Source organism: Gymnoscopelus braueri (genome assembly GCF_963280865.1).
Source record: "Gymnoscopelus braueri genome assembly, chromosome: 21".
Taxonomy (NCBI): Eukaryota; Metazoa; Chordata; class Actinopteri; order Myctophiformes; family Myctophidae; genus Gymnoscopelus; species Gymnoscopelus braueri.
This window is the reverse complement of record NC_137623.1, coordinates 18,108,145-18,136,110: the sequence shown is the minus strand read 5'-3', so window position 1 is coordinate 18,136,110 and position 27,966 is coordinate 18,108,145. Positions and strand designations below refer to the sequence as shown.

General features: G+C 41.4%; 1 protein-coding gene across 1 annotated transcript; it reads right to left on the bottom strand.

The window, feature by feature from the left end:
* Positions 1–4,672: 4,672 nt before the first annotated feature.
* LOC308077072 (receptor activity-modifying protein 3) lies at positions 4,673–26,518 on the bottom strand. Its single transcript, XM_080417628.1, has 3 exons — positions 26,277–26,518; positions 8,408–8,585; positions 4,673–5,999 (listed from the first exon to the last, which is right to left on the bottom strand). Exons 1-3 carry the CDS (start codon positions 26,326–26,328, stop codon positions 5,744–5,746), a joined length of 486 nt encoding a protein of 161 aa, XP_080273754.1. The 5' UTR covers positions 26,329–26,518; the 3' UTR covers positions 4,673–5,743.
* Positions 26,519–27,966: the final 1,448 nt, after the last annotated feature.

Here is a 27,966-nt window from a genome sequence, read left to right as displayed (position 1 = left end):
CCGTTGGGAACGAAGCCCATCGGGAACACAATGCCCCTCCGGTTGTGCAATATTGGTCAGAGTAGGCCTACTTACAGTTGTGCAGTATCCATTATCATAGTAGCTACTTGGAGGCAGTGTTGCCAGGTCTGCTTATTATAATTTTCTTTATAAATATATATACTATATTATAAGTTTTTATTTGAAAATAGCAGATCTACAAGATCTACAAGCAGATCCACAACGCGTCGCATCGCTTGTAGATTTGCTATTTTGAAATAGCTGATGTATATGTTTAAATGCCCATGTGGCCCACAGCCTTTTTAGGGCTTGTTAGACAAGCAACCTAGACCCGGTTGCTTGTTTCGCTCACAGAATCTGGCAACGCTGCTTGGAGGCCAGTCTATGTCGGCTATTATTGTCAGTAACTATGACGTCATATTGATGACATCAGGGATCTCCATAGATGGACAAAAGTACACAGGCAGGACAGATACAGAGATTTGTGTTTTTGTCGATTCCTTGACAACCACTGATCCGACCCGAATTCCAACCCAGCCAGCCAAGTTGGAAGTCGATCAGTCAGATGGATGGACAGATACACAGAGATTCTGTGCATTTATAGATGGATATTACAGTTGTAAACGTCATGTCTTAACTGAAGTTATTTATCTGGGTAGTGATGTTTTAATAAAGCATGGTGCAAGCTCATTTGTATGTATGGCCAACTGTTCAATAATTTCATAATTGAGACTAAAAAGGCTTAAAAAAAACTGAGGCGATAAGGCCACAGATATATATTTCAAAACAAGGTAGATTTTTAAGCAATAGCAAATAATAAAAATTTCAGATCTGTAAGCTTGTAAGCTTTTAGATTTTCACTCCTTTTTTTAAAGATATTTTTGGGGGCTTTTATGCCTTTATTTGACAGGACAGTAGGGTGACAGGAAATGGGGAGAGAGATGGGGGGGAGACACACAGCAAAGGTCGTCGGGATCGGGAGTCGAACTCGCGACACGCTGTCGAGCTGGATTACCAGCGTATGTGGTATGCGCCTTGACCTAGGCCAGTGGGCGCCCTATTTTCACTCCTTTTGCACTGTCATACAACAAAATATGGAGTTACAAGGTATCTGGCCGACAGTAACGAAATGTGATTGTGTATGCTTGCACGTACACGTGATACTGACGCGTGTGCGTGTTTAAATGTGAGACAGCCTTTAGTTAGTGTTTAGTGTGCTGTGTTGCAATGGAACAACTTGTGACCGGAAGGTCCCCCATTCAAATCCTCGGCCTGCAGGGAATATAATAACAATTAAAAACAACACGTGTGGGGGTGTATTTATAAGCCCTGCCCTCTCCAACATCTCTTGTTCAATATTCCTCAGATTTGACCGTTTATGTCGGTGGTTCTCTACGTGGGGTCCAGGGACCGCCAGGGGGTCCGCGGCTAAATTACTAATAGTTTAGCATAAATGCAACTTGGAAACATAAAAAGGCAATATCATGATCATAGTTTCACTGTTATCTCTATGCCTACAGCGGACGGACGGACGGACAGACGGACGAAGGACTGACTGACTGACTGACTGACTGACTGACTGACTGACTGACTGACTGACTGACTGACTGACTGACTGACTGACTGACTGACTGTCTGTCTGTCTGTCTGTCTGTCTGTCTGTCTGTCTGTTTCAGATTTATAGATGAGCATTAGTAGTCAGACATTTAAAAAAAGCACAAGAAAGGTGAAAAAGATTCAAAGATAATCAAATTGGTGCTTTTACATTGCAAAATCCTAGCTCGGCAAACCATAGCTCTCTCTAACCCCACACTCTGTTACCTTTCCATTAGTACCTTCCATTTACCTTCCATTAGCATCGATACGTACACGCATGCAACGCCGCTTTCAGATCCGGGGACATGGGGGCTAATAATTGCGTTTGGGAAGCATTGCTCCAGAGCACCATCAGGTTAAAATGGTGGACCAGTTCAGCAGTGGTAACAACAGCAGCATATGTGGCACTACAGACAATAACAAGTCTGCAAGGCGAAAACCAGATCCATTAGTGAACCTGCCTGCCACCCTTCCCAACAGTCTGAAGAATGCCTTCTACAATCGGTTTGAGACCGCCCCCACCAACAACAACCAACCAGGGGCTGCATTACCTGGGGAGGCCATTAACCATCTCGGAGGATGACGTACGTAAGAGCCTTCGAGCATGTGAACACTCGTTAGGCTGCAGGCCCAGACGAAATCCCACGCGGCGTCCTAAGAGCATCCGTTTAGCAATTGTCTTATTTATTTATTCATTCATTCATTTTGTATATTTTATGAGGATGTCTCCCATGTGGAATTTCTTATTAGAGATCAGTGAAATTGGACTGCTGTGGTTAGCTCTGAGTGTAACCAAATGGACCCTTATAGCATTAGCCTCCTGCTACCACCTTTCCTTTCTGTAATACTTGCAGTTGTAAATATACTGTAGCAAGGCCAAGGCGAAGTAGTGGTGAATCACTAAGCTATTTAATATATTATGTCATTGTGTTTAGGGTTACCATATTTTCGATGATAAACATGTACAGTATATAATAGTGTTATTATTTTAATTGTGGTGATAACCAGGACAATTTGGAGCTGAATGTTGAAAACCGGGACATTTGATTGTTTACAGATATTTGTCGCAACTCTGGACACCCAACTTGAAACCGGGACAATCCCGGCCATACCGGGAAGCATGGTGTGTAGCAATAACAGCAATAATTTACAGTTTGTGGAGGCGGAGGATGGGAAGGATGAGATGAATGTGGGGAGGCGAGTAGAGCGGAGGGGGAGAGGAGGACGGGGGGAGGGGAGGGGTGGGTGGCTGGGCAGTCCTGGGAGGATGTCCTGTTTGGGTCATGTGCCTTTACTGTGGGAAAAGTGTGTGTGTGTGTGTGTGTGTGTGTGTGTGTGTGTGTGTGTGTGTGTGTGTGTGTGTGTGTGTGTGTGTGTGTGTGTGCGCGCCTGCTGAGTTCACAAGGAGCCTCTTATTCCCATAAATCAAAAGAAAGATAACACAAAACAAACAAAACCAAAAAGAACTTTGCAGCAACGGCTACAGTATGTCGACACTGTCAGGCAGAAACCTTGTATCTCCATATTTCATCTTTTTTATGTCAGTAGTTGGCAAACATTTTCATGTCAAGAACACCCACATTGACACGTATTAGGCAGTAGACCCCCATTTGAAAACATTTGTTGCCAGGGACGCAATAAAATAATGTTTTGGTTATATGGGTTATATGGGTCTTCATATGGGGGATCCAGAGAATAGCAGAACGGCTATTTTTTTTTATTTGATGTAGAGGGGAAAAAATAGCAGAGTACAAGTAGACAAGTACAGAGCCCAAAGGTCAAGATTACTAAGTATTGAGGGTTTAAGTGGTTAAGTTTCTGAAACACACAAACATTATTGCAAAATCTATGTAAAATATAATTTGTAAACAAACAAACAAAAGCATCAATTTACACAACACTGATGATAGTGCTGTCAAACAAGTCTATGAAGCTATCTAAGAAATATATGAATCAGCAACACAATTTCTACAATATGTAGTAGGGGTCCCTGCTTCATCTCTCTCAGCTAAGGGGTATTTGGCCTGAATATCTTTTAAGTCAATCTTATACTTTCTCTCATTGGGATAACTCATATGTGAAAACAGCTATTTAATTAATTGTTTTTGTTTGTATTTTATGCCTCATTCTTTCCCCAAAGGGACCACAATGGAAACATGCCTTTGGGCTTTTTGGGCTTTTATCCTTTTGAATTAATTTTCAATATTCTCCATGGCAAAATGATAGTGAAGTTAAACTGTTCCTCATTTTACTGGCGACCCCTTGGAAACCCCTCAGGGAACCCTGGTGGTCCCCATGACACCACTTTGAGAAGCATTGGTTTAGTTCAGTCAAGCTTGTGTGACTGGGAAATGCTACTGGGAGCAATGCAGGAAAACAGTAGCTTCCATTTGAAGCCATTGGACGCTGTATTAAGAAAACGAAAGAAACCCTGAAAAAAGAAAAGTGTGTGTGTGTGTGTGTGTGTGTGTGTGTGTGTGTGTGTGTGTGTGTGTGTGTGTGTGTGTGTGTGTACCGCATTTCCCTGAATTCTTCTATAAACTCTGGGAAAAGCTACAATATCCTTCCTGCCTGGCCGTGGCGGAGAGACGTCGAATGCTATGATACTACGTTGGCCATTGTCCTCTCTTGTTTGTGTTCCCCACAAAAGTTGTCTTCAAAACCATCTCACCACTTCATGGCCCATTCCTTGTTATGACATAAATAATGGTCGCCCCATTTGTTTGTTTGTTTGTTTGCGGAAGAGACAACATTAAAACAAAATGCTCAATATTACAGTACATAAACAGGTTGTGATCGGAGCAGTGCCCCTGTAACCGCAACCCTATATACTTCATTGACCAGGTCCTCCAGGGGTCTATACTTGGTTCCCTCTTTTTTCCCCTCTTCACCAAATGTCTTCGTTGAAAATAGCCAAACCTACAAGTTAACAACGTGTCGCTATGTGCTATTTCGTGTCGCTATTGGCTATTTTGGCCAAATGTTTGCCTATTTTCTGCGGATGTCCAGAATAGGAACACTAGGGTTCAAGGGATTCATATTGTTCACTGGCATGAACAATGAGGTGAAAGATTAATCTTACAAAACATTAATGACATTTATTTCAAAGAGGCACAAAGTCTGTAAGGGAAACATGGGATTAATCTTTAATTCAATTAGCTGCACTAAGCCACTGATGAGGCCATCTCAGTCAATTTGAACATAACACTATGTGATTTGGTGGCGCTACCCTTCTCTTTTAAGAATGAACAATTCCAAGGACAACAATTACAAATCTAAATATATCAATTGCACTCAAGTCAGTGAAAAACACAGTGAGTAATCAAACAAAGGAAATACATTTGTTATGGGGAAAAAAATGTGCTTGACTCACAAGGTGTGACCATATAAATTATAATACAATTTAAATAGTAAACCCGTCCCAACTGCCCTGATCCATCTAGCATTATACAGTATATTCTGCAATAGTTTGATTGAAATACAAATACAGTAGCTGGCACTGGACGAGAAGATCACACAGTCAAGACTCGATGGCCCCAGATTCATAGTAATTCCATTGAGAATCCTCAGTAAATACAGTTTGCTTCATTTAAGTGTCTTAAAAGTTGTGCTTAAGAAGCTCCTTGAGCTTCAGTTTGTAGAGGAAACAAAACACTCAGAATATCTTGACTTCAGTCCCAGATGCGTAGATTTGAGTTAAATACACATCCTGTCCAGTGAAATTACACAATTCAGCCCTACAATGAACGTACAAACATATGGAGTGTGATAAGAAGTGCTAAATGCCACATTCAAGAAATAAATGAGTCATATTTCCCCATGAATCAAAAATCCTTCCACTTTTCCGGACACTTGGAGGGTCCTTTGGCCCTAGTACAACGGCAGCAGATCTATCATCAGGGTTGTTAGGATCCAAAGCGTATGGCCCAGCTCCAAGAGGCTGGTCAGCTGTTCAGGATTAATGCAGTTAAAAGCCCCATGTCTGCTCCCGTACGTGATTCACAGCCCCGTTAGGGATCTAATTCAACCATAATTTCTTGTCCGCCACTGTCTCTCTATGTCGGAAAACGAAAGGCTCCCGTTCCATTAGAGGCAGTGCAATCATTTAGTAGCGGGGGTTGAAGGTGATGGACAGCCTCTTGTCTGTTCAGCCCATGACGTCGCCCCTCTTACTGCACCAGACCACCAGGGCGATCATAGCCAGCGTGAGGAAAACGGGGATGAGGATGAGCGTGGTGAGCATGTCGTCGGGCGGATCCACCCACACCACGCGCTCGATGGTGCAGTTGCTGAAGAAGTGCTTGTGTATGAGGATGATGTAGCTCTCAACCAGCGGGTTGGGCCAGTAGCAGTTGAGGTCCTTGGACTTGTCTTCTGTGCACTTGGTGAACAGGTGGTATTCACTAAAGAGTAATAGAGGGAGGGAGGGAGAGAGAGAGATAGAGAGAGAGAGAGAGATTGCATTGTAACTCTGTTTTATAGTTTATTTTGTATATACTTTTGTGGCCTACTGGCATTTTGCCTATAAAGTTTGGTTCTGATCGGTCCAGTGGTTTGTGAGATTAGCTCTGGACAGACAGACACACACACACACACACACACACACACACACACACACACACACACACACACACACACACACACACACACACACACACACACACACACACACACACACACACACACACACACACACACACACACACACCGACAGTAACTGTCCCAGAAGGAGAGACAGTGGTTTGAGTCATAGATAAATATATGTTTTGTTTATGTAAAATTCATGTACATTCTGAGTTAAAAAGGTTAATGTCATTATGAATAAATAGTATTAAAAACGACAAATATGTTAAAAGGTCTATATTACAAGGTTTAAGGTAAACATTTTGTACCCATTGCTTAGAGGGTTTACGGTAATTGGGCAAAGAGTCAGATGGTCAGAGTGAAGCTGTCAATCAAAGTCAAAAGTAAGCGGAGTTGACACAGAGAGGTCATGTTTATGGAAACGCCAGAGAGATCAATAATAGTACAGTTCTGCACATGGTTCAAGAGGCGCACACGTTTTCACTGTGTCTTGTATGGTGTTTACTGTTGGACGAGTTTGGAGGTTTTATGGAAATAAATCCCAGAAAAGAAATCTGTATGATGCGTGGACATTTGTATAGTACCTTTTTTTATTTATTCTTATTAGAAGGATCAACCCCTTGAGATGTGTCATCTCGTTTTCGACAGGGTCCTTATGACAACAATACAAACAGTACAATAGACAAAACAGTACAATAAGTACATCCATGCATACTATACTAAACAGGACAAAACAAACATGACAAAAAAAAAAAAAAAAAAAAAAAGCTCTCCTGAAACTGGCCGCTCCCACCCTACCTGAACACCCACAAAATAACAGATTTCATGCATTAATGATCTACCTATGTAAGCTAACTAAGCAAAAACAGGAGTAGCAACTACATACCGTTACATACATGCACATAACAGGTAACATGCAATGACATGCCCATGCAAGTAAACATAAAACAAACATGCACATGCACCTTGGAAATTAGATTGCCGTATGTTCCTCATAAATCACAGGACAGAATAGAGTCACAGGACAGAATAGAACAGAATAATTTGTTGGACCTGTGACAGCTACACAGACCATCACAGCCTCGATTGAGTCACGGCATACAAATGTAGGATGGAGACGACGCGGTCTGCATCTAGAAATGTCAACCGTCTAGGTATCTTGTGATTTGCAGAGAGATACAGTGCCAACGTTTTCTCTGGTGACGAGACAGCACACGCATGCACGAAGGCTCGCACGCACATACATTTGTATTACTATACTTGTGAGGACATTCAAAGTTTAGGACAGCATTGGAAATGACAGGAAACAGCCAATCGATAGCTGAAAATAGCAAATCTATGGATGCCAGTAGTGCGACGTTGTGAGCTTGTAGATCGGCTATTTTTCAGTGTGTGTCATCGCCGCACAACAAAGTATTTCATAGGGAAAACTCTAACCCTAACACCTAAACCTAACCTCTAAAATGTCTAATCCTGACACTAACCCCAACCTGTTTTTTTTCTAATTGTAAACCTATCTCTAAAAATATCTTTTAACCATAAAACAACCATTTATCTTGTGAAGACCAGGAAAATGGTCCTCACATTGTCTATTTCTGAAATTCTACTATACTAATACTATAATACTATACTATAGCCTGATCCAACCCTACAACCCCTCCCTCTCACTCAGATCAGCTAACACAGGGAAGCTGTCAGAACCTTCGCTAAAAGATCTGGGACAACGATCCACACGTCCCAGACTCTTCTTCCTTTTGGCTCCCAAACTGAGGAACAAACTCCCCATTGCAGTTAGAACGGCAGATTTCCAATCTTCTGCCGTAATCTGAAGACTCACATCTTCAGACTCCACCTTAGCCTGTAACACTTGCTTTAGCACATGCCCTAGCCTTGATGACCTTGAAGGCTTATGCAAAGGCTAAAATGTAACTTAGATAGCATGTTATGTAGACAGGTTCATTTGTAGACCTGATTATAGGTTCTTGGTTTACCTATGATCCTAGATTACTATTTCTATGCATTTGATGTATTACCTCGAATTTACCTTGCTCTGGATTAAGAGCGTCTGCTAAATGCCTAAATTGTAATTGTATACAAGTATATTAGCACAAGCGAACACACACACACACACACACACACACACACACACACACACACACACACACACACACACACACACACACACACACACACACACACACACACAAACACAAACAGACTTTCTTACCTAATGAAATAGGTGAGGTTGCACCAGTGCCGTGGGTCTATGTGAGCCATGTTCGTCTTGAAGCCTTCCCCACAAACCTCCATCTCCCACAGTAGATGAGACTCATTGCACCGCAGGACCGCTCTGGGGACCCCCAGCCCTGGCGGACTACTGGGCTCCAGTCCCAAGGAGTATGTGGCTAAAGGAGGCACACAGAATGACAACAACACTATGAGACCCAAACAGAACAATATACGGGTGTGTTGGGAAATACAGGGGGAAAAAAATCAACGAAAACAATGGCGGAGGAAGTCATTGTAAAATGCGATGGTTGCAGCTAGTTTGTTACTCTATTGCAGTGACCCCCAATTTACTATGCATTAGGTTCATGGACCCCTATAACTCTGAGAGTGAACAAATTGAACCAAATGGTCCCATAAATGGACTTTGGAGGGAGTGAACTAGTTCGTTCAGTTCACCAAAAATAATCTGTTCCTTATTGATTGATTGAACTTTTTATAGGCAAAAGAATGTAAAACAACACAGTTACATTTATAATACTTTTGTCTAAAAGGTCCGACCAAAAAAGTCCTTGCGGACTTGTTTCCGTTGGGGTCCTTGAATTAATTTCATAGACATATATAGTAGCAACCAAACAGTTCAAATCAACATGATAAACAGAGAAAATAAAAACCACTATGTACAAAAAAAGCATCCTTAGAACCCCTCATGAATGATCTAACACATGGGGACACCTGGAAACCCCTCAAGGACCCCTGGCCCCGGACCAAACAACAAACCGGTAATAGGCAAATGTACATGATGACATTCATTTGAAAATGCGGTTCATAAATTAACTGATACTAGGGCGATGCTCGTTGGGAATGCATGCCCCTCCAGTTATGCAATACCCAATGTACCCACTCACTGTCAGAATACGTAGTGCAGTATTATCATAGTACTTGGCGACCTATACTGGCTTAGCGGCGCAAACGTGACGTGACACGTTGCCAATCCGCGCAGGGTTTGGGTTGGCCAATCAGGGAAGCCGATGCATACAATATCCCGAACACACAGATAATTTCTGCCTCTTTCTCAGACCCGCGGGCCGACAGATACAGATATTCATGACTTTTCGGTTCTCGTCCATCCGAATTGCCATTCGGCTCTGTACACCCCGGAGTTATATGAGACACACGCGCAAAGTTTGAGACCGAATTGTCGGACGCTGTCCGAGTTATGACGGGGTCATATTTTGTGTGACAGACAGACACACACAGAGATTCCGTGAATTATAGCATAGATATAGAGGATATATTTCTGGACAACCTCGGCTCTCACACATCTTTTCTGGGACAAAGCACAGGCCAAAGCAAGAGACAGAGTTCAGTGGCAGTGTATGATTGACAGCTTATGCCCCAGCCAGGACGAAGAGGATAAGGAAAAGAAAGTCACTCCCTTGGGTCCTCTGTGATGCACACGGCAAGTTTGAAGTCAGGCGGTTTGTGAGATATACTTGTGGGAGGGATATGGATACAGAGCGCACGCATGTACGCACTCACGCACGCGCACACACATTTTGTGCATATCTATACGATCATTTAGCTCTATGACTTCATTACAAAATGATGACTGGAATTGGAAGTGAAATAAACACAAAATGAGCCGACAACTGGAACACTATCAAAACGAAGCTGATAACTGAGTTATCTCTTGGATGAAATTGGTATCTCAACCAGAAAATGTAATTTCTGTTTACTGAAGCGGTGGAGATCGAGACAGAGAGGCCCCTGTTACTGAACAAATAAATGATTACTATCAGAATGTAGAGCTTTACCCTTTTAACAAACGCAAACAAACAAACAAAAACAAACAAAAAACGTACAGCACCTTTTAAACAAAGGAACTTTAAACTCTACGTTATTCAAAATGCTCCATGGCTTTGCGGTGCATTTTGGAACCGCATTGATGTCTAGTATTCGTTCTATCTCAGTTGTTTGGACTTGCTGAGTGTGCTCACTCGAATAACTCGCTTCTGTAGTCAACTTGTGCACTCAGGATGAGTCACTTCTCATTATTTATTTGACATTTCCAAGCTGTCTTGGTTTGGGCTCTGCTGCCTTCTTCAGTGGCTGTCTGTCCATCTTCTAAACCTGCCCATGTTTACTGATGCACACATGCACACAGTACATGCACACGATTTTGAGTGTAAATTATCGACTTCTTATATTTTCTTGTGTTAATATACCAAACTTGGTAAAATCATGACAATAACCCTCTTAATCAATTCCTCATGCCAAAATTACACAAAAATGTTTTATTTTTTATTTTTAGCTATGTAAGTTAAAAAACATATATCCATGGGTGGTCATGTCCTCATATTATCAACATTTATATTATATTATCTACTGACACCTGTACCAATATATACTAATAGTATATATTGAACTTAACAATTGTATCTTCTTATTCTGATTTATATTACTGTTGATGAAAAAAGTCAAGATGAAAATGCATGTGAAGTTATCTATCTATCTGTCACAGAAAAAAAATAGACATATAATAGTATGAAACCTCTGAAAGAAAAGTGTCCTCAAAGTGACCATTATCTTTCTTCCTCATCTCAACTCAGAGACTCAGTGAAAGAAGATTTACCTTGTCTGAACCCACAGTGTTAGAGATGATCACAGAAGTGAAGGGTGTGAGATTGAAAATGAGCTGGACACAAGCTCAGCTTCAATAGTGGCCTCTGCATCATGACTACAAACAGCTGTTATCGCACATGCCGCTGAGATGAACTGAAGTGCTGCTAAAGACATATACAGGAAAGAGAGTGTGCCCCAAAGGGAAAATAAAAGTGACAGTGATATACAGTACAAAGAGAAAGCACAAAGGCTGACCCTCTATTTAAAAATGGAAGACCCTGTCCCTGAACCCAGCCAGACTATAACTATGGAAGGATGAAATAAACTCTACGCTATGTCAGCCAAACATCCGGTTCCGTGTAGTATACATCTATTTCTGGCACCCAGCTGGGTTAAAACTGAGGACAATTTGCCCAAAATAGGAACATAATAATAATGAAACTAATGAAAATGTTCAGTTTGCAGGAGGAAGGAAATGCATTGCGGTCAGAAGTCTTGGATTGAAGTCTAATATCAATTAAAGGAGAATTTCGCCCTTGGCGTTTTCCTACCTTGATTTGATGTTATTAAGTCATGATGAGAGTGGTCCCGGACCCCCAGTTCATGTTGAGCGATGTTATGATTTCGGGGACTCCGCCCCCCACAGCTCAGAACGGACGTTTTTAGATATAGGCTAAATACGCGTATTTCCGTTGCTCGAAAATAGTTTTTTCTTGTATATATCTGTAGTGTGTGGTCCATCTGATGTCACTATTGCTACACGCCACTGAGCTGCGACCCCGCCACCAGGGGGCGGGGTCCCTAAAATCATAACATCGCTCAATATGAACGGGGGGTCCGGGACCACTCTCATCATGACTTAATAATATCAAATCAAGGTAGGAAAACGCCAAGGGCGAAATTCTCCTTTAAGCATACATTACATTCCCTGTACGCATGTATAATGAATAAATGCAAAGGATGAAATAGAAAGACCCCCCTAAGGGTATCATATAGAAACACGCTGGGGTGGTGGTGGGAGTCCAAAAAAGTTCATATGTATATATATATATACACACACACACACACACACACACACACACACACACACACACACACACACACACACACACACACACACACACACACACACACACACACACACACACACACACACACACACACACACACACACACTGTATATTGGATGGGGATCCGTGGCCTATAATGCATATCAAACTGGGTGTCCTTGAAATTCAAAGGGTTGAGAATCAGTGCAGTAAACAAGAGAGTGTTTCTGGGCACTTGGCAAACAAAAGGAGGAAGAGAGTTTAAGCAGAGCTGGGGAGAGCTAGGACAACATGATGGAGAGACACACAGAAATGTCTTGAAAGGCTTTGGGTAGGTGGGGGGTCACAATGGGGGCTTTCCAGAGACAAAAGAAGGTTTTCTTAACTTGTTATAACTGGAGCGTAAATGCAACAGCCAGCCTTCAGCAGGGAGGCAGCCATCTGTTGGCTTTAGAGCTGTGTTACCCAAACGGGACCCATGAGTATGAGAAAAATAAATCATGTAAAAGTGTCCATCGGCATATTGTGTCATACATTTCTATAATAAGAAAAAAATATTTGGAGCCAGCTTGTATGTAATATAACATCAGTCACTGACTATTTAGAGAACAACCCACATATCAACTGCAAGCCAAAAGTCCCCCCTATAGAGTCTATACCAGTGGTTCTCAACCTTTTCTGGATCAGGGCTTGATTGATTGATTGATTGAATATTTGATTAGGCAAAAATGTAAACAGCACAATTACATTTATAATACTCTAAAAAGGTCCGTCCAAAAAAGTCCTTGTGGTCTTGTTTCCATTGGGGTCCTTGGTATTCAATTCATAGACATAGCAACCAAACAGTTCAAAATCAACACAATAATACAGGAGAAAAAAAAACACTATGTACAAACAAAAACAAAAAATGCAGATAAAAAAAATAAAAACAATGTACAAAAAGGGGGGGGGGGGGTCGTCTGTCTAACGGGAAAATACTACCTCCTCTTTTGGCCTCTTGAAAGGTGAGTTTTTAAGGCTGTTTTAAATGAGCCTAGCGAATTGAATTTTTTGAGGGATGGGGTTAGACTATTCCAATCCTGGGTGGCAGTGCTGTAGAAGGAGAATTTGCCCACGTTTGTTTTATGGGTGGGTGGTACCAAATTGTTGTTAACGCTCCCTCTAGTATTGTGACTGTGGGTGTCGCTAACTTTTTGGAGGTTTACTCAGATATGCGGGAATAGGAGGCATATCGGGCTCGTTCCCCACTGGAAACAAACCGAAACTCATTTAACAATAGCGTCCTCGGAGCCGACAAAACCACGGAAATTTAGTAACATTTTAACTTGCTCTTTCATCATAGAAACAAGCGGGCTTGTAACCAAAACGATCCATGTTCTTTGGGAGAAATGGTGTTAGTGTTCCGTGGAGAAATATTGTTAGTGGGAATGAAAACATAGTCGCACCACCGGAAGTGGAAGGCTGAAGGCAGACCAAAACCCCGGTTTTCCTCCGTACAGCTCCGCCCAGAGTCAAATGAAAAGTGAAAAACAGCAGAGGGCGCTGTTTTTCCTTTTATTTGACGATGGGTTCCCAGATTGGTGACCCCCATATGAGAAGATGTTTGTCGTTGGATTAGATTTTGAACAGAATTCTACAGCTGTCTATACTGTAAGTGGAGAATCTAATCTAATAATCAGAATAGTCATTCTTAAACATTCTCTCATTGGTCTAACTTCTAGCTAGTGAAATAATAATAAAATTAACCAGTTTCAAACTGGCGGCCCTATTTTGGCCATGTCATTACAGCAAAGAATATTCATAATTCTTCCAAAAAAAATCAAAAATCTAAATCACGTGTCACATCACAACGTGTTAGCTTGCCGATATAATCTGCTCTTTTCACTATGTTTGACAATAAATGGGACTTGAGTGTTCCTCATTTTGCTGGGCCCCCCCCCTGGAACCCCCTTAAAGACCCCAATTTGAGAACCATTGTAGCACCAAAGAGATATGATCAGTGTTTCCCAACCCTGGGGTCCAAGATCACAGGGGGGGGGGGGACATGAGGCCTTGTCTGTTTGAAGATATATAGTCCAACATTTGAAACAAGTTAAACAAAATTATATCTTGCTTTCAATCACTGTCTGCCTGTATGTTCTCAGTGTGATCCAACTTGTCATACAGATTTTTGTTTTTTCAAAGATGTGAAAAAATATAAAAAAAATAGCCGATCTACAAGCTCACAACACTTCGCAACACGGTGTGTTGTGAGCTTGTAGATCATCTATTTGTCGTACGAGAAGTGAATAAGGCTTAAGTGGTTATATGAAAAACACAAGTGGGTGGCTGTGTGCGTGTGTGTGGGGTCTCAACTTTTGTCAGATGTAAGAAGTGCTTTACATCACTGGTGCTTTGTTGGGTAAATGTTCCCTCTGCCAAAACAAAATAACAACCAGCAGATAACACTCTGATAAACAGACACAAATGAGCAGAGCACGAGCCCCAGGCCAACACTATTTGCATTTTTCTATTTGAAAAACAGTGGCTCCCTGCAAGCAAACACTGACACCGCTGTGCAATTAAAAAAAAAGAAGACAGTGTTCATAGTGTAATGTCGGGTATGTTAAAGCTGCAATCCGGAGATTATTTTAATGAACAAAATGCTATTTTAACCAATCTGGTATGTTAATGCAATAACTAGTGCATCTGCAGTGGGTGGAAGCGGTCTCCCTATACTTCCATTCCATTGGAAATTTGAAGCTCAGAAAGTGCAATAGAAGTAGAACATAAAAGTTACGCATTGCATAAAAGTTACGAGCCCCAGGCCAACACTATTTGCATTTTTCTATTTGAAAAACAGTGGCTCCCTGCAAGCAAACACTGACACCGCTGTGCAATTAAAAAAAGAAGAAGACAGTGTTCATAATGTAATGTCTGCAGTGGGTGGAAGCGGGCTCCCTATACTTCCATTCCATTGGAAATTTGAAGCTCAGAAAGTGCAATAGAAGTAGAACATAAAAGTTACGTATTGCATCTTTAAGAAAGGGGTCAGCTTGTGTTGTGTTGACAGCTCATTATCGTCCTGCTGTAAGTCGGTCCGCTCTCGCTTCTACACCGACAAAGCAGCTGCCAAATGCTTTGCAGGAATTAAGATCAGATAATGATGGGTTTTCTGTGTACTACTTTGTGGAAGACCCTTTCATGTTAACAAATGTTCAACATTGCAGCAGCTTGTTCTTTTTAAAACATTTTTACCAGAACTGAGATTAATGAGCAAACTTCTCACCCGATGGCAAGGAGTTTCACCAGGAGCATAATGTGTACAAGACTGGGGTTATTATAAATTAGCTAACTAAAACCTACTAAATAACAAAAACTAGGAATGACAACACATTTTAGTTAACTGAAATAAAAATAAAAGAGGCTTTACAAAAGAAAACGACAACTTACTGAAACGGCGTCTGTGTTTACAAAACTAATTGAAAGTAAAATAGAAAACAATTCCTTAGTTTTAGCCTAATATTTCACAAGCCCCCCCAAAAATTGTCAAGAACCATCAAAAACTGCAAAAATAGCTTGCCTGGTCTTATTTTTCTGAGTTTTTTTGCCATCTTGCGACAGTCAGCTCACTCATTCATTACATTATGTCTATGGTATATGTACTATTGAAATAACCATAGCGTGCTCAACTTGAAATAGCATACTTAATGTTATTTTCATATAAAATATAATATAAGTATGCAGTATCATAACTACAACCGTTTGAAAATCGGATGAAAATTGAGCACGCTATGGTTATTTCAATAGTACATGCACCATAGACATAATGTTATGAATGACTGTCGCAAGATTGCCGCGGTTGAGCTACGCTTGCGACGCCCCCTTGAGCCATCTAGCCTTTCTTATATAATTATATCTATGGGTAGATGGGACATGAAGAGTTATATTTAGGGTTGAATGTTGTTCCAAGTATACAGGAACCGACTCCAATTTGCGGGGTAGCCATCCAGATACCCATACAAATGAAGGAATCTAATCGGAATCGATACAATCCTAATCATTTAAGGGTACAACAAGCTTTAACTGCTACTGCTTTCCATGTGTTGTCATGGAATAAACCTATAAGAGGAATAACATAGGCTACATTACATTTCTTAAAGTTGACAACTATTGATGTAAAATTAGTGTACAGGGTCAATTGGCTTTGGTTAATTACACTAGCATTTTCAGGACAAAGTTTCAACATTGGCTTTCAACAGGTACTTCTACTACTGTACACAGTTTGTGCTAGTAATAATAAATACTATGTATTTTAGTTCATGCTTAACCACTTAAACCCCAGCATCCGTATTCTGGGGAAAATGTTCGCAGAAAATAGCAGATCGACAAGCTCAAGCTGTGAGCTGGTCGAGCTTGTCAGTCGGCTATTTTCATATGTAATGTAGAGTGAAAACAGTATAGAGCCCTGAGGGACTCCGCTCAACCACACATTGGGTTTAAGTGGTTAAAAAAAACTTAAAATCTAAAGATTCTATCCCAGGCAGGCTAAGGTCAACGGCCCTCAGGGAGAACATTTCAGTGACATTTCAGACTGTGAAATTTGACTTCTGATGAGATTTCAGACAGCTGGTCCTAACACCTGTCAATAGGTGACCCCAACATCACCCAAGGTGACGGTGGGGTTGCACAAAAATCGAAAAATATTCTTCCCATTACCTGCGCGTGTGTGTGTGCGTGCGTGTGGCAGCGCATGTTTAGGGTCATGTTCAAATTAGGTGCAGTTACTTGGCTAGTAAAGCAGTGCCACATACAAACTGTGAAAATACATGTACAAAATGTGTGAGGACCCCCTGGATACATGCCACGAACCACTGGGGTCCGCATACCCCAGTTTGAGAATCACAGTACTACAGGATCAAATTTAAGTGAGCAATGGTGAGCAAAGGTGTGGATGCAATTCAGACAGTATAGTCAAAACCTCTGTCATGGGGGAGTTGGACACATTGCCTGACCCGTAGTTTGAGAACATCTACTCTATGGCCTATGGCCTTTGGCTTACAGTTGAGAATAGGTCGTCTTTCAGTACACTTTTACTGTTCAAGTAAGTCATGAGTAGTGTCACGACCACGTGCACAGGAGCTTGTGTCTCCAAACACCTGTGCCCACTTCCACTGAGGAGTTGTCTCAGTATGTAATGCCATATGTATTCCTGTTTTCACCCTGTTACTGGAATGACCTCTGCTCTTGTTGTTCCTTTGTCCCTCAGCCTGCTCAGACTGATTACCTGCTCAAGGGTTAGGGCATAACGCCTGAGCCTAGTCTTTCCAACTCAATGCCTTGTGGACTGCACCCCTGTAAGTCTGAACCCCCAGTAACACCCCTCTCTCTCTCCCTCTCCCTCTCCCTCTCTCTCTCTCTCTCTCTCTCTCTCTCTCTCTCTCTCTCCCCCCCTCCTCTCTTTCTCCAACCCCCCCACCCCTCTCTGGAGAGAGAGGGGTGATAAAGGTACGATTTAATATAGTTAGTGATATGATTTGTTATCTAAATTTTAGGGATAATTATCAATGGCTACAGTAGTTGTTGTTTTTTGCACGTAGCCTGATTAAATCAATTTTGAAAATAAATGTACTTGTGTTATATGTTATGCCATAGAGATTGTCATTAGGTGCGGCTCCAGATAGGAGACATAGTAATAATGATGACATCGTAATGGGGTGGGGGAGGTGCAGTTGCGTGACCTTTGTCTGAAGGGAGGCCCACTGTGTCTCTGTGCAAACCCCTGAGCACATAGAAACAGGCCAGTGAATTGGTAGTGTACTGTAACACAGCTTTTTCTGTAAAATTTTACCGTGCAAACATGAAACAACATAATTAATCAGGATTACTTTGACTTTGACTTTGGACAAAAACAATGATAGTCAAAATGTGACATGTAGTTTTACATTGAATGACTTTTTGTCAAGTGTGTTGCAGGTATTTCACGTAATCCATAATCAAACGTAACCCATGTTCTCATTCTTGTTTTTTTGTTTTGAGAATATTTATATTTTTTAAATGATGGAGCTTGCACAAAAACAACTTTCACCCATTGTTTTACACCTAAGCTGTGATGTGACCATAAAGCTGACTAGACATTCTCAACATACTAAGATATTAATTAATTAATCACCTTAATTCACCTGGTGAATACCCTTGGAGTTTTATACAGTGTACAGATTCTATTCTGTTGTGCTTTTATTCTGTACGGCCTTGGGGCCTGAATGTATTTTCCATGACTATTATGAGCATTGATATAGCCGCAAATTACATACTGGACTAAATGGAAGCCGCACAGTCAGAAAGAACTGCAGAATCTCTCTCGCATAATGTGGGGACCATTTCCAACAGCTATTGCGAACAGCTAACCTGAAATATGAACTCCTTGATGATGGGGATGATTTGGGGGCTTTTGGCTTTCAGGCTATATACTGTAGGCCTGGTCTCTGTTGTTGTGAATGTCTGTGGGAAAACTACACATCTAAACAAAGGCTAGGACAGGAAACCGCTGCTTCATGTCGTTAGAAGGCACTGCACCATGGGAATCATTCAACAAAAGCAACACAAACACATTGTTTAATGAACATAGCTGGCTATCTGTTTGTGACATGTGACAGCATATTTTATAACATGTCTCTCTTCCTTTTCCGGTTGTCCATTGTGCTTTTCAGGGGTATCGTGGTGAGGCCCACCCGAACAATAATAGTTATTATTATAGAAATGTTCATTCGTCACCAAAGCCATCTGTAGCTATTAACCAAATTAGCCCCATATCTTCAAAAATATAAACAACAAAATATTGTAACTAGCGCTGACGAGACATACACAAAAAGACCATCATATACCATATTAATTTTATGTTTATTGTTTTGTCTGTTTCTGTGTTAATCGATTCCCACCACTTTTCAAGAGGAATAATAATGCTTGTGGCCACTCGTTTTGGTTCACTCAACAACCTGTGTACTTGTAGGTTTCACAACAATTCCAAGGCTTTAAGTCACTTGACAATAAGGTGCTATTTTTATACACAATTTTAAAAGTGGTGTATTGCTGTACTTAAAAAAAAAACTTGTCAATAAAATGATTAAATTCAAGGCACGTCAACAGGGCCCACAGACCAGTCACCACTTACTGGAGTTTAATGTAGCTCACTGGTTATAACCTTGTGTCACCAGAATTTTCACCTCGGAGGAAAGCCTGCTATTCGTTCTAAAACAAGCTGTGTGATCCGGTTTAGAAAAACGGGAAAAAATTATCGTGGTTCCGTTGGTTGGTCCCGGTTGCCGTCGCATTGTTTTTGTTCCCCACATAATACAAATCAATAAGTTTTGTCTCGCTAGTCGCGCTACAAGTTACAATAAAAGATGGACATACCAAACCATTATTATACCATAAGAGACGAAACGATTATACCAAACTAAACAAGTTTTAAACTAGGGGAATCATTTTGGAGATGCACGGCGCCGGTGGTTCCGGTCGTTGTTTCCGGCCACCTGATGACGTAAAGTTATTTCCGTCCAGACCGGATCAGAAACCAGAAAATGGTATTGATACCAGGCTACACTGGTTAGCAGGTAACGACTGAGCACCGCATTACAGTACTTCATAGGCAGCGAGTGAGCCTGTTGTTTGACACACCATTCATAAGCTACACCACTCCAGAATGAAGCAACTGACTATCATGAAATAAATGTATTTATATAACATTGCAATACTATCAGAATGGCTAAATAACAACACAAGGCTTATGTTTACTACAACAACACATTTATTAATGAGACCACACATTCATTAAATGTATGATCTGTTCAAATCAAGAAGGGGGAGGCATGTAGAACCCCCCACCCCCCTCTTCCCCTGGTTTATTTGTCGCTCGTACAACCAATTTACAGTTGCAAATCTCTACAGTGCTCATGTTTTTGGGGAACGGTGAACCAGTGGCGTTCCCAGAAATTACATTTAGGGCAGGCAAGATCCCCACCCCCCAACCCCCCCACCCCGAAGGTACTCGGGGGGAAAATCTCGGGGGAAACAAGTTAACAACACAACAACACTACCTGACTACAAAACTGAAAAACGTTAATAAAAACAATAATAAGTATAATCAATGTATGTATTTTTATTCTAAAAAAAGCAGCATTACAGAAAAGGCGAACATGATGTCCTGCACAAATTATTGACTCATTTCAACATTGCGATTACAACAGTAACAATAATAGCCAAATCAAATAGTTTTCAAGCATGTAGTGATGTCTCAAAACATGAGACGACGGGGCTTGCTGCACTTGAAAATATCTACAACTGAATCGTAGTTCAGACCTTCAGTTAAATCTCTCTCAAACGCTAGGAGACACAGACTAGGCGAGAGGTTGTCATTGTACTTCTGCGAGGACTTTTTATGCCCAGCTAGACCCCCACTCCTGGCACACCTAGTACCCCATGAAGACAATGGCATACATGATTTGCATCACTACAGGCGCGGGTCGCTCTGCTGAATGGATACGGTAGTGATTGTCAGTCTTTTACTTTATTTTCTAGGGGTGGCGAGATTTTAGTTGGGCAGGCGGCCGCCTGCCTTGCCTCTATGGTGGGTACGCCACTGCGGTGAACTTGCAGCGTTGTTAACTCCTGCAAGAGTTATTTCAGCCACTCTATATAATGTAGCATAATACATTCCAATGACTCTTCTATGCCACAGACAACTACTGTCATGGCAGCCATAATGGCACAATGCACAGTTAAACATTTTTCATGGAATATTTGATGGATGTGGGCACCCAAATACAGTATATGCGCATTTAATTACTGACCATAACTTCACAAATTATTAACGGATGCAGGCTTTGACCTCATGCAAATGTTATTAGTCAGTATGACAAGGGAACCAACCAATAGTGGGTCAGTTTAGGGTCAAGGCGACCTTGACACTGATTCACATTACTGATTCACCTCAATCAAGTACACATGCACGCATACAAAACAAGTTTGTTTATTGCCAAGTGCCAAGTTTATTTATTGGCCAAGAGGTCCCTGGGTACAGAATTAATGGAGACCGCTCTGCTACCACTCTTCAGGAAAAGTTATAGTCTCTCCTTATTCCATTTCTAAAGACAAAACAGCAACTCCCTGCCAAATTGTGCCAATACAGAAATCCAGCGATAATTAGAAAAATCTCAAAACTATAACCAAACCTGAGGGGAATTTACTGCTGCGTTTTGGAGATTTCCACTACCAAATGTATTTACACAGTACAAGTGCGATGAATAAACTATCCGTGCATCAGCGAATATTTTGCATCAAACTATTCATGTACAGTAGTTGATGCCTCATTCATACAGGTTGATAGCCTGGCTCCACCCCCTGAATCGTTTGCCTCGCATTCAGGGTCTGGTGACGCTGTCGGAGGCGGGTGTTTCTCGGTTGAAAATCTGTACGACGAATCGGGATTGGGATAATCCAGTATGAACCAATCGCCAAAGAGTCTTTGAAAAAAAAAACTTTGGCCACGCCCCCATCTCAGAAATCGGCTGCATTGAGAGGGCTTTCAGACTGAATAATGGAGTTAAACGAAATGAAATTTCAGGCTGAGTGTCAGGCTAACAGGTTGATGCTTTTATTTGCCATGGTGCAATCCTTTAAAAAGTCACCAGCACAGTATAATAAATTGTTGTTGTGCATTTGAAGTGCAGTTACATCCTGCCCAGACTTTGACCACCATATTTACATATTTAAAAAGTACCCTGCTGCATCAATCAGCCTGGCACTGTAAGGTCCCTGGTGCTTAGCAGCCTGTGACTTGTGCAATTGTGCGTGTGCTACTGATGACTCCCACCCAGGGATTAGCTAATCTATTTCTGGCGCAATATATTCATTGTGCATTGTCCCTTTCAATAAACAAAATAATATTATAAGCAACTTCCATGGAGTTGCCAGGAGAACCAGTGACCTTGCACTCGGGTTGGCCGGTTCCATGGCCCGTGGAGGTCAGAGGACCTGGACCCCGGCCCCATGATCCATCCCTGCCAAATACATGCAGCGCTGTTCCGGATTCCCCAAAACACTGGTGCTCACTATGGGCCATAGACTGGAGGTTTATTCGCATGCATGCCCAGCCACGTTTACTGATGATCTTCATTTACAAAAACATTATTTAAAGACCCTAACCCTTTTTGGTCAACTGACACTCCATCAAGTATCTGATGAAGGTCAATAGACAGAAATGTTGTTCTTCATTAAAATAATTAAAATAATTAAAGTAATTAAAATAATTAAAATAATTAAAATAATTAAAATCAATTTCACATATTAGTACAAATAAAAGCCATCATGCTTAACATATATAACATTAATAATTAATTGATAATTAATAATAATAATACATAACATATAAACCAACCACGAACCACAAAATAGTTAATCTTTTTAGACGAGGAGGCAATCCTCATATAAAATGTTTTATTTGGGGGGGATCAAAAACAAGCCACCCAGGACCCGATTATATTTGCTCATGTTCTTCGTTCTCTCCCGCTTTGTTTGTTTACTTTCATTCTCTTCTTGTCAGATGGGTTTGGTGGCCCGGTCAATCATAGCCTAACTTGGCCAACTAGCGTGAGAGAACAATAGCTGTCACTGTTGTTAAACTTGTGCACTTGTGACGACCCCGCAGACACACAGCTCTGGAGCACATCAATGGTTTTATTGCATGTCACAAACATGGCCGTAGCCAGGGTTTGGAAATTAGTGAGGTCCGGTTGTGGCGTGGGTGGTGAGGAGTATTGTTTGATGGCCAGTGGGGTTTAATTAATGTAAACTTTTCTGTAATTGAAGCTTGTTTACTGCACTTCTGTACTATCTCAAGACTATGGAAAAAAAGCCAACTGAAGGACACCAATGACAAGTAAAAAATGATAGCAATTACACATACAAGCACTGACCATTAGCTATTACACTACAGTCAACCATGGCTCAGGAGGTAGAGTGGACGCTTGGGAATCGGAGGGTTCACGGTTCAGTCCCAGGCTCCCCCTGGTTTAAGGCTGAAGTGTCCTTGAGCAAGACACTGAACCCCTAACTGCTCCCGATGAGCAGGTTGGTGCCTAAATGGCTGTGTGTGGCTGTGTGTGTGTGTGTGTGTGTGTGTGTGTGTGTGTGTGTGTGTGTGTGTGTGTGTGTGTGTGTGTGTGTGTGTGTGTGTGTGTGTGTGTGTGTGTGTGTGTGTGTGTGTGTGTGTGTGTGTGTGTGCGTAAATGTAGGCTAATGCACAATTGTAAAGCACTATAACATGCATTATGTAAATGCACGATTTACCATTTACATAAACCCATTATATAGACACAGAGGGACTGTTATGAAGTCCATGGCCATCTAATGATGCCTTTGTACTTGATACGAGATACATCTTGTGGTTGTCCAAATACATCATGTTCATTCTTGAGATGCATCTGTTAGATGCCTACAGTATCCTTATTCTTATCCTATTACGTTCTGTTCTTTCTATGTCTCAGATCTTCTGGTCACGTCATGTGCCCAACACTATATGTATTCTCTGTGTGTAATAAACTATGTGAACCTGTCGCATGATACTGCTTGTGTGTCATCTTGTTCTCCCGGGCCCGCTGCCTTTACACAGAGGATTACTTCAACTGAATTGTCACACACCACCCAGTACTGTTAGGACCACACCGAGGGTCTCCTAAATTCACAACAGGGACCTGTTGGCGTCTCGCCTATCTGCACTCTCTCAGTGATCGGGTTGGTATGTGTTAACTGCTGTTAGAATGTAGAGTAACCTACATAACTATAGAGGGTCACTATACTCTTTGCGGACCACTCGCCTCAACTCCATCGTCAGCAGGCTAGAGAAGTGGTTCTCAAACAGATTTGGCTAAGGGCATCCCTGTAAATAACCCTGAATTAAATGTTACTTTACGGAACCTTATATTTGTCATATTACAATACGTAAACATGTAAATGTTTCCCCCTAAGATACAGTGTTATAAAATAACGAGGAAAGCTTGACATAAGGACAGATTGAAAATAACTTGACATTTAACCACTTGAACCCCAGCCTCCCTATACTGGGGGTAACATTCGCCCAAAATAGCCGATCTACAAACTCACAACGTGTCACAATGCAACATGAGCTTGTAGATCTGCTATTTTTGGTGAAGAGATTTGGTGTAGATCGAAAAAGAACGCACCAAGTACAGTGCAACTTAGGTCCGTTTTACTAAGTATAGACGGTCTAAGTGGTTGAACTGAAGTGATATTGATAGATTCCAAATATTATCTAAGTATTCTGCAGCACCCATGGACTTATGTCACAGCATCCTAGTGTGCCACAGCACCCACTTTGACAAACCCTGGCCTACAGTATCCAAACAAAAATGAATGAAAATGTGCAATGGGAGCTAATAGGCCTATAATAGCCGTGTGTAATAGTCATGCCGACTCACCGTACCTATAGCCAACCTTTCTCTATAGTGTCTTTTACACAATTATTGCATAAAACCAGAATTAGGTGTAGCCTACTGCACATGTAGGCCTATATGTGAAAAATGATCAACCACACATCAAGGCACTCCCCCTTAACTCGCATCTGTTTGAGCAGCTTTGGTCACAAAACGTTCTTACTTTTGCAACATAATTCAACCTGATCAATGACACTTCACGGTAGAATGCAGGCACTTACATTCTCTATATTCTGCTAGTAAGAAAGAAGAAAAAAATCAGCACTTTAGTAAGCAGAAAATACATTTTCAGGTTCTATACCAATGTTCTCCAATCAGGAGTGAGAACCCAACATTATTCTGTGTCAGCATACATTTTGAATGTAATGATGAATACTAATGATGAAAATGATGACCCACCTGGGGTCACCCTGGGACCAACAGGCTTATCCAGTGAGCCAGTCCAACTTGGGAGACCCACAGCAGCCTAAAACAAACAGCCATGCACCACATGGAAGTTTTGGAACAACCACCACCAGAGACCAACCGTCCTTGCTACTCCTACCCGCCCATGAGGCCTAAGGGCACGTGGTGTGGTGCCATGCCAAAGGAAATCCGGCTATAGAAGCCACCAAAAAGATCTACAAGCCCACCAGATCTACAAGCCCACCACGTGTGGCCCTCAACTAATGATATTAACTGCCTATTAACTTTGGTTAATAAGTCATAGTGACTGCACCATTACTTAACAGGAATGAATGATGAATTCATGATGAATTCATGTAGTCTATAACTTAGTCATTGATTCATCATTAGCCTAATTAAGCATTAATTCCATGTCTGAATTGGCTCCCTAATATACGTAAGTTGTGACCATAATTAACTCCTATATTCAATACATGTGCTCATTGTGCTGTACATTGTTTTTCAAACAGCCTACTGCTATAATGTAGTATATTGTACTACACTACTCTTGTTTTATAGTGGTTCTCACTCAAACTGGGGAACACGGGGACCACCAGGGGTCCTTGAGGGGGTTCCACAGGGGGTCCCAACTCCTCCGCAGAACGAGGAACAGTTTAACCACCTTAAACCTAGTGGGCTAGTCGAAAATCTGCAATCTGCAAGAAAATCTGCAAGCCCACAACATTTTGAAAAATCGTGAACACAAATCTTACCTTTATGGGGGTCCCTGGCACATAAACCTTTTCAGATGTGGCCAAAAACATATCAATCTGGGGGTCCTTGACATGAAAATGTTAGTGAATGGCTGTTCTATAGAGACTCGTTCTCATCCTAAGCAGACGACACCGTTATACTGCAGCATATAAATCAGGTAGATAGATACATAGATAGATTACGGTTCTCAAACTTTTTCATGCCAAGGACCCCCAAATTGATATGTATTTGGCTGCGGACCCCCATCTGAAAATATTTTGTGCCAAGACCTCCAGAAGAGAAGATTAATGTTCAAAATTCAAAATAATACAAAAACATTCTAGAAATGTTCGATATAAAATAATAATAATAATCAGAAATAGCATATGTACAAGCTTGTAAATCTGCTATTTTTCAATAGTCAACACATAAATGGATAAAGTGGTTAAAATGATTGTGATGCTGTATTAACACATTTTGCTGGGGACCCCCTGCCTGGTACCACCGTTGGCCCCACTATGAGAACCAATGGTCTACAGCAATAGAAAACATTAGGCTATTATAGACTCACCCAGAATTCCAACCAGGAGAACTTTGAATCCTGCGGAGCATGTTGTATCCATCACGTTGGAAGAAGAACCCCCCCACTTCAATGAGACCGCAGCAGCAGCACTGTAAATGTTCGTGCGTGTTTGTGGCGAACCATAATCATTATAATAAAGCCCAAATATGTAGGATAACTCTCCCCTCGCTCCCTGGGGTTACGCACTGCTGACTGCAAAACAAAAACACAGTCGATCCTAATATCGTTCCTCTTCTTGTTCCGCTCAGGATCACCAAGCAAGTCCTGTTCTTTGCCCCGTTCTCTTTTCTTGTCTCCGACAGACTGAGGAAGATAAGCGGTCTGTCTACTGTGCTGTGCACCTTGTGCCTGCATCCTCTCTCTCGGACGGGGGGGGGGTGACGTAGCTCTGGTCCAAAGCATTAGAACAGTGGTTTTCAACCAGTGGTCCGGGGACCACCAGTGGTCCTTGAGGGGTTACCAGGGGGTCCCCAGCAAAATGTGTTAACATAGTGTCACAATCATTTTATCCACTTAGCTTTGGCTATTAAAAAATAGCAGATATACAAGCTCATAGCGCGGCACCGAGTGCCGCGCTATGAGCTTGTAGATCTGCTATTTTTGAAAAACCTTGAAAAAGTGTGCATATATTTGAATATTTATATTTTTTCAAAGCGAAAATGTACTGATATCTTTGCTTCTGGCAGTCCCTGGCACAAAACATTTTCAAATGGTGGTCCGCGGGCAAATGTATATCAATTTAGGGGTCCTTAATTGGCATGAAAAAGGTTGAAAACCACTGCATTAGTAGGTTCTCCCTAACGATATGTTACATTTCAGCCGTTGCCCGCTCACCCCCTGCGCAGCCTCTCGTCTGTAGTAAAACATAAAAATAAATACGCTTTCACTACTCACCAAAAAAAGACGGTTTTGTTAAGATGTTGAAAGGCTTCTTTCTTTAGTGGGAACACTCGAGGCCCCCCACCTCCCGTCTAAAATACACTTTTTGACCAAAATGTAAAATAATCCACGTGATTCCTTTATAGTTATTCCACTGCGCCCTCTACAGATCTTGTCAATAGAAAAATTCCATTGACCGGATCTGTAGAGGGCGCAAAGGAATAACTATTCCCCCCCCCCCCCTCGATCTAGTCGATTATTTTACATTTAGGTCAAAAAGTGTATTTTAGACGTGAGGTGGGGGACTCCGAGTGTTCCCACTAAGGAAAATAGGCTTTCAAAAATCTTAAATCCGTCTTTGTTTTGGTGAGTACCGAAAGTGTATTTTTTATTTTGACTACAGTCGAGAGGTTGCGGCCGCTGCGCTACCGGGGGTTTGCGGGCAACGGCTCAAAAGTAACATAGCGTTAAGGATAACTTCTTCTATGGACCAGATCGAGCTAGGGGTGATGACGTAAGGACTAGTCTAGTGTGTTCTAGTGATGACGTCTTTTTGTAGGCTTAATGTCTCCTAAATCAGTGTTTCCAATAAAAAATAAAAAATACAATAGAAATCTGTGTTTCCCAAACAATGGGCCCGTTTTAAAACGTCAATTGTATTTATTTATTTAAGGTTTCCTACAATTTATTCAGGCCTAATTATTATTTCAAAAGATTCTAAAAAATATATTTCTCAAAGAAGTTCAGAAATAAAATAAAAAATCCATACATTTTCAAAAAAACGAAAAACATGGTGAAA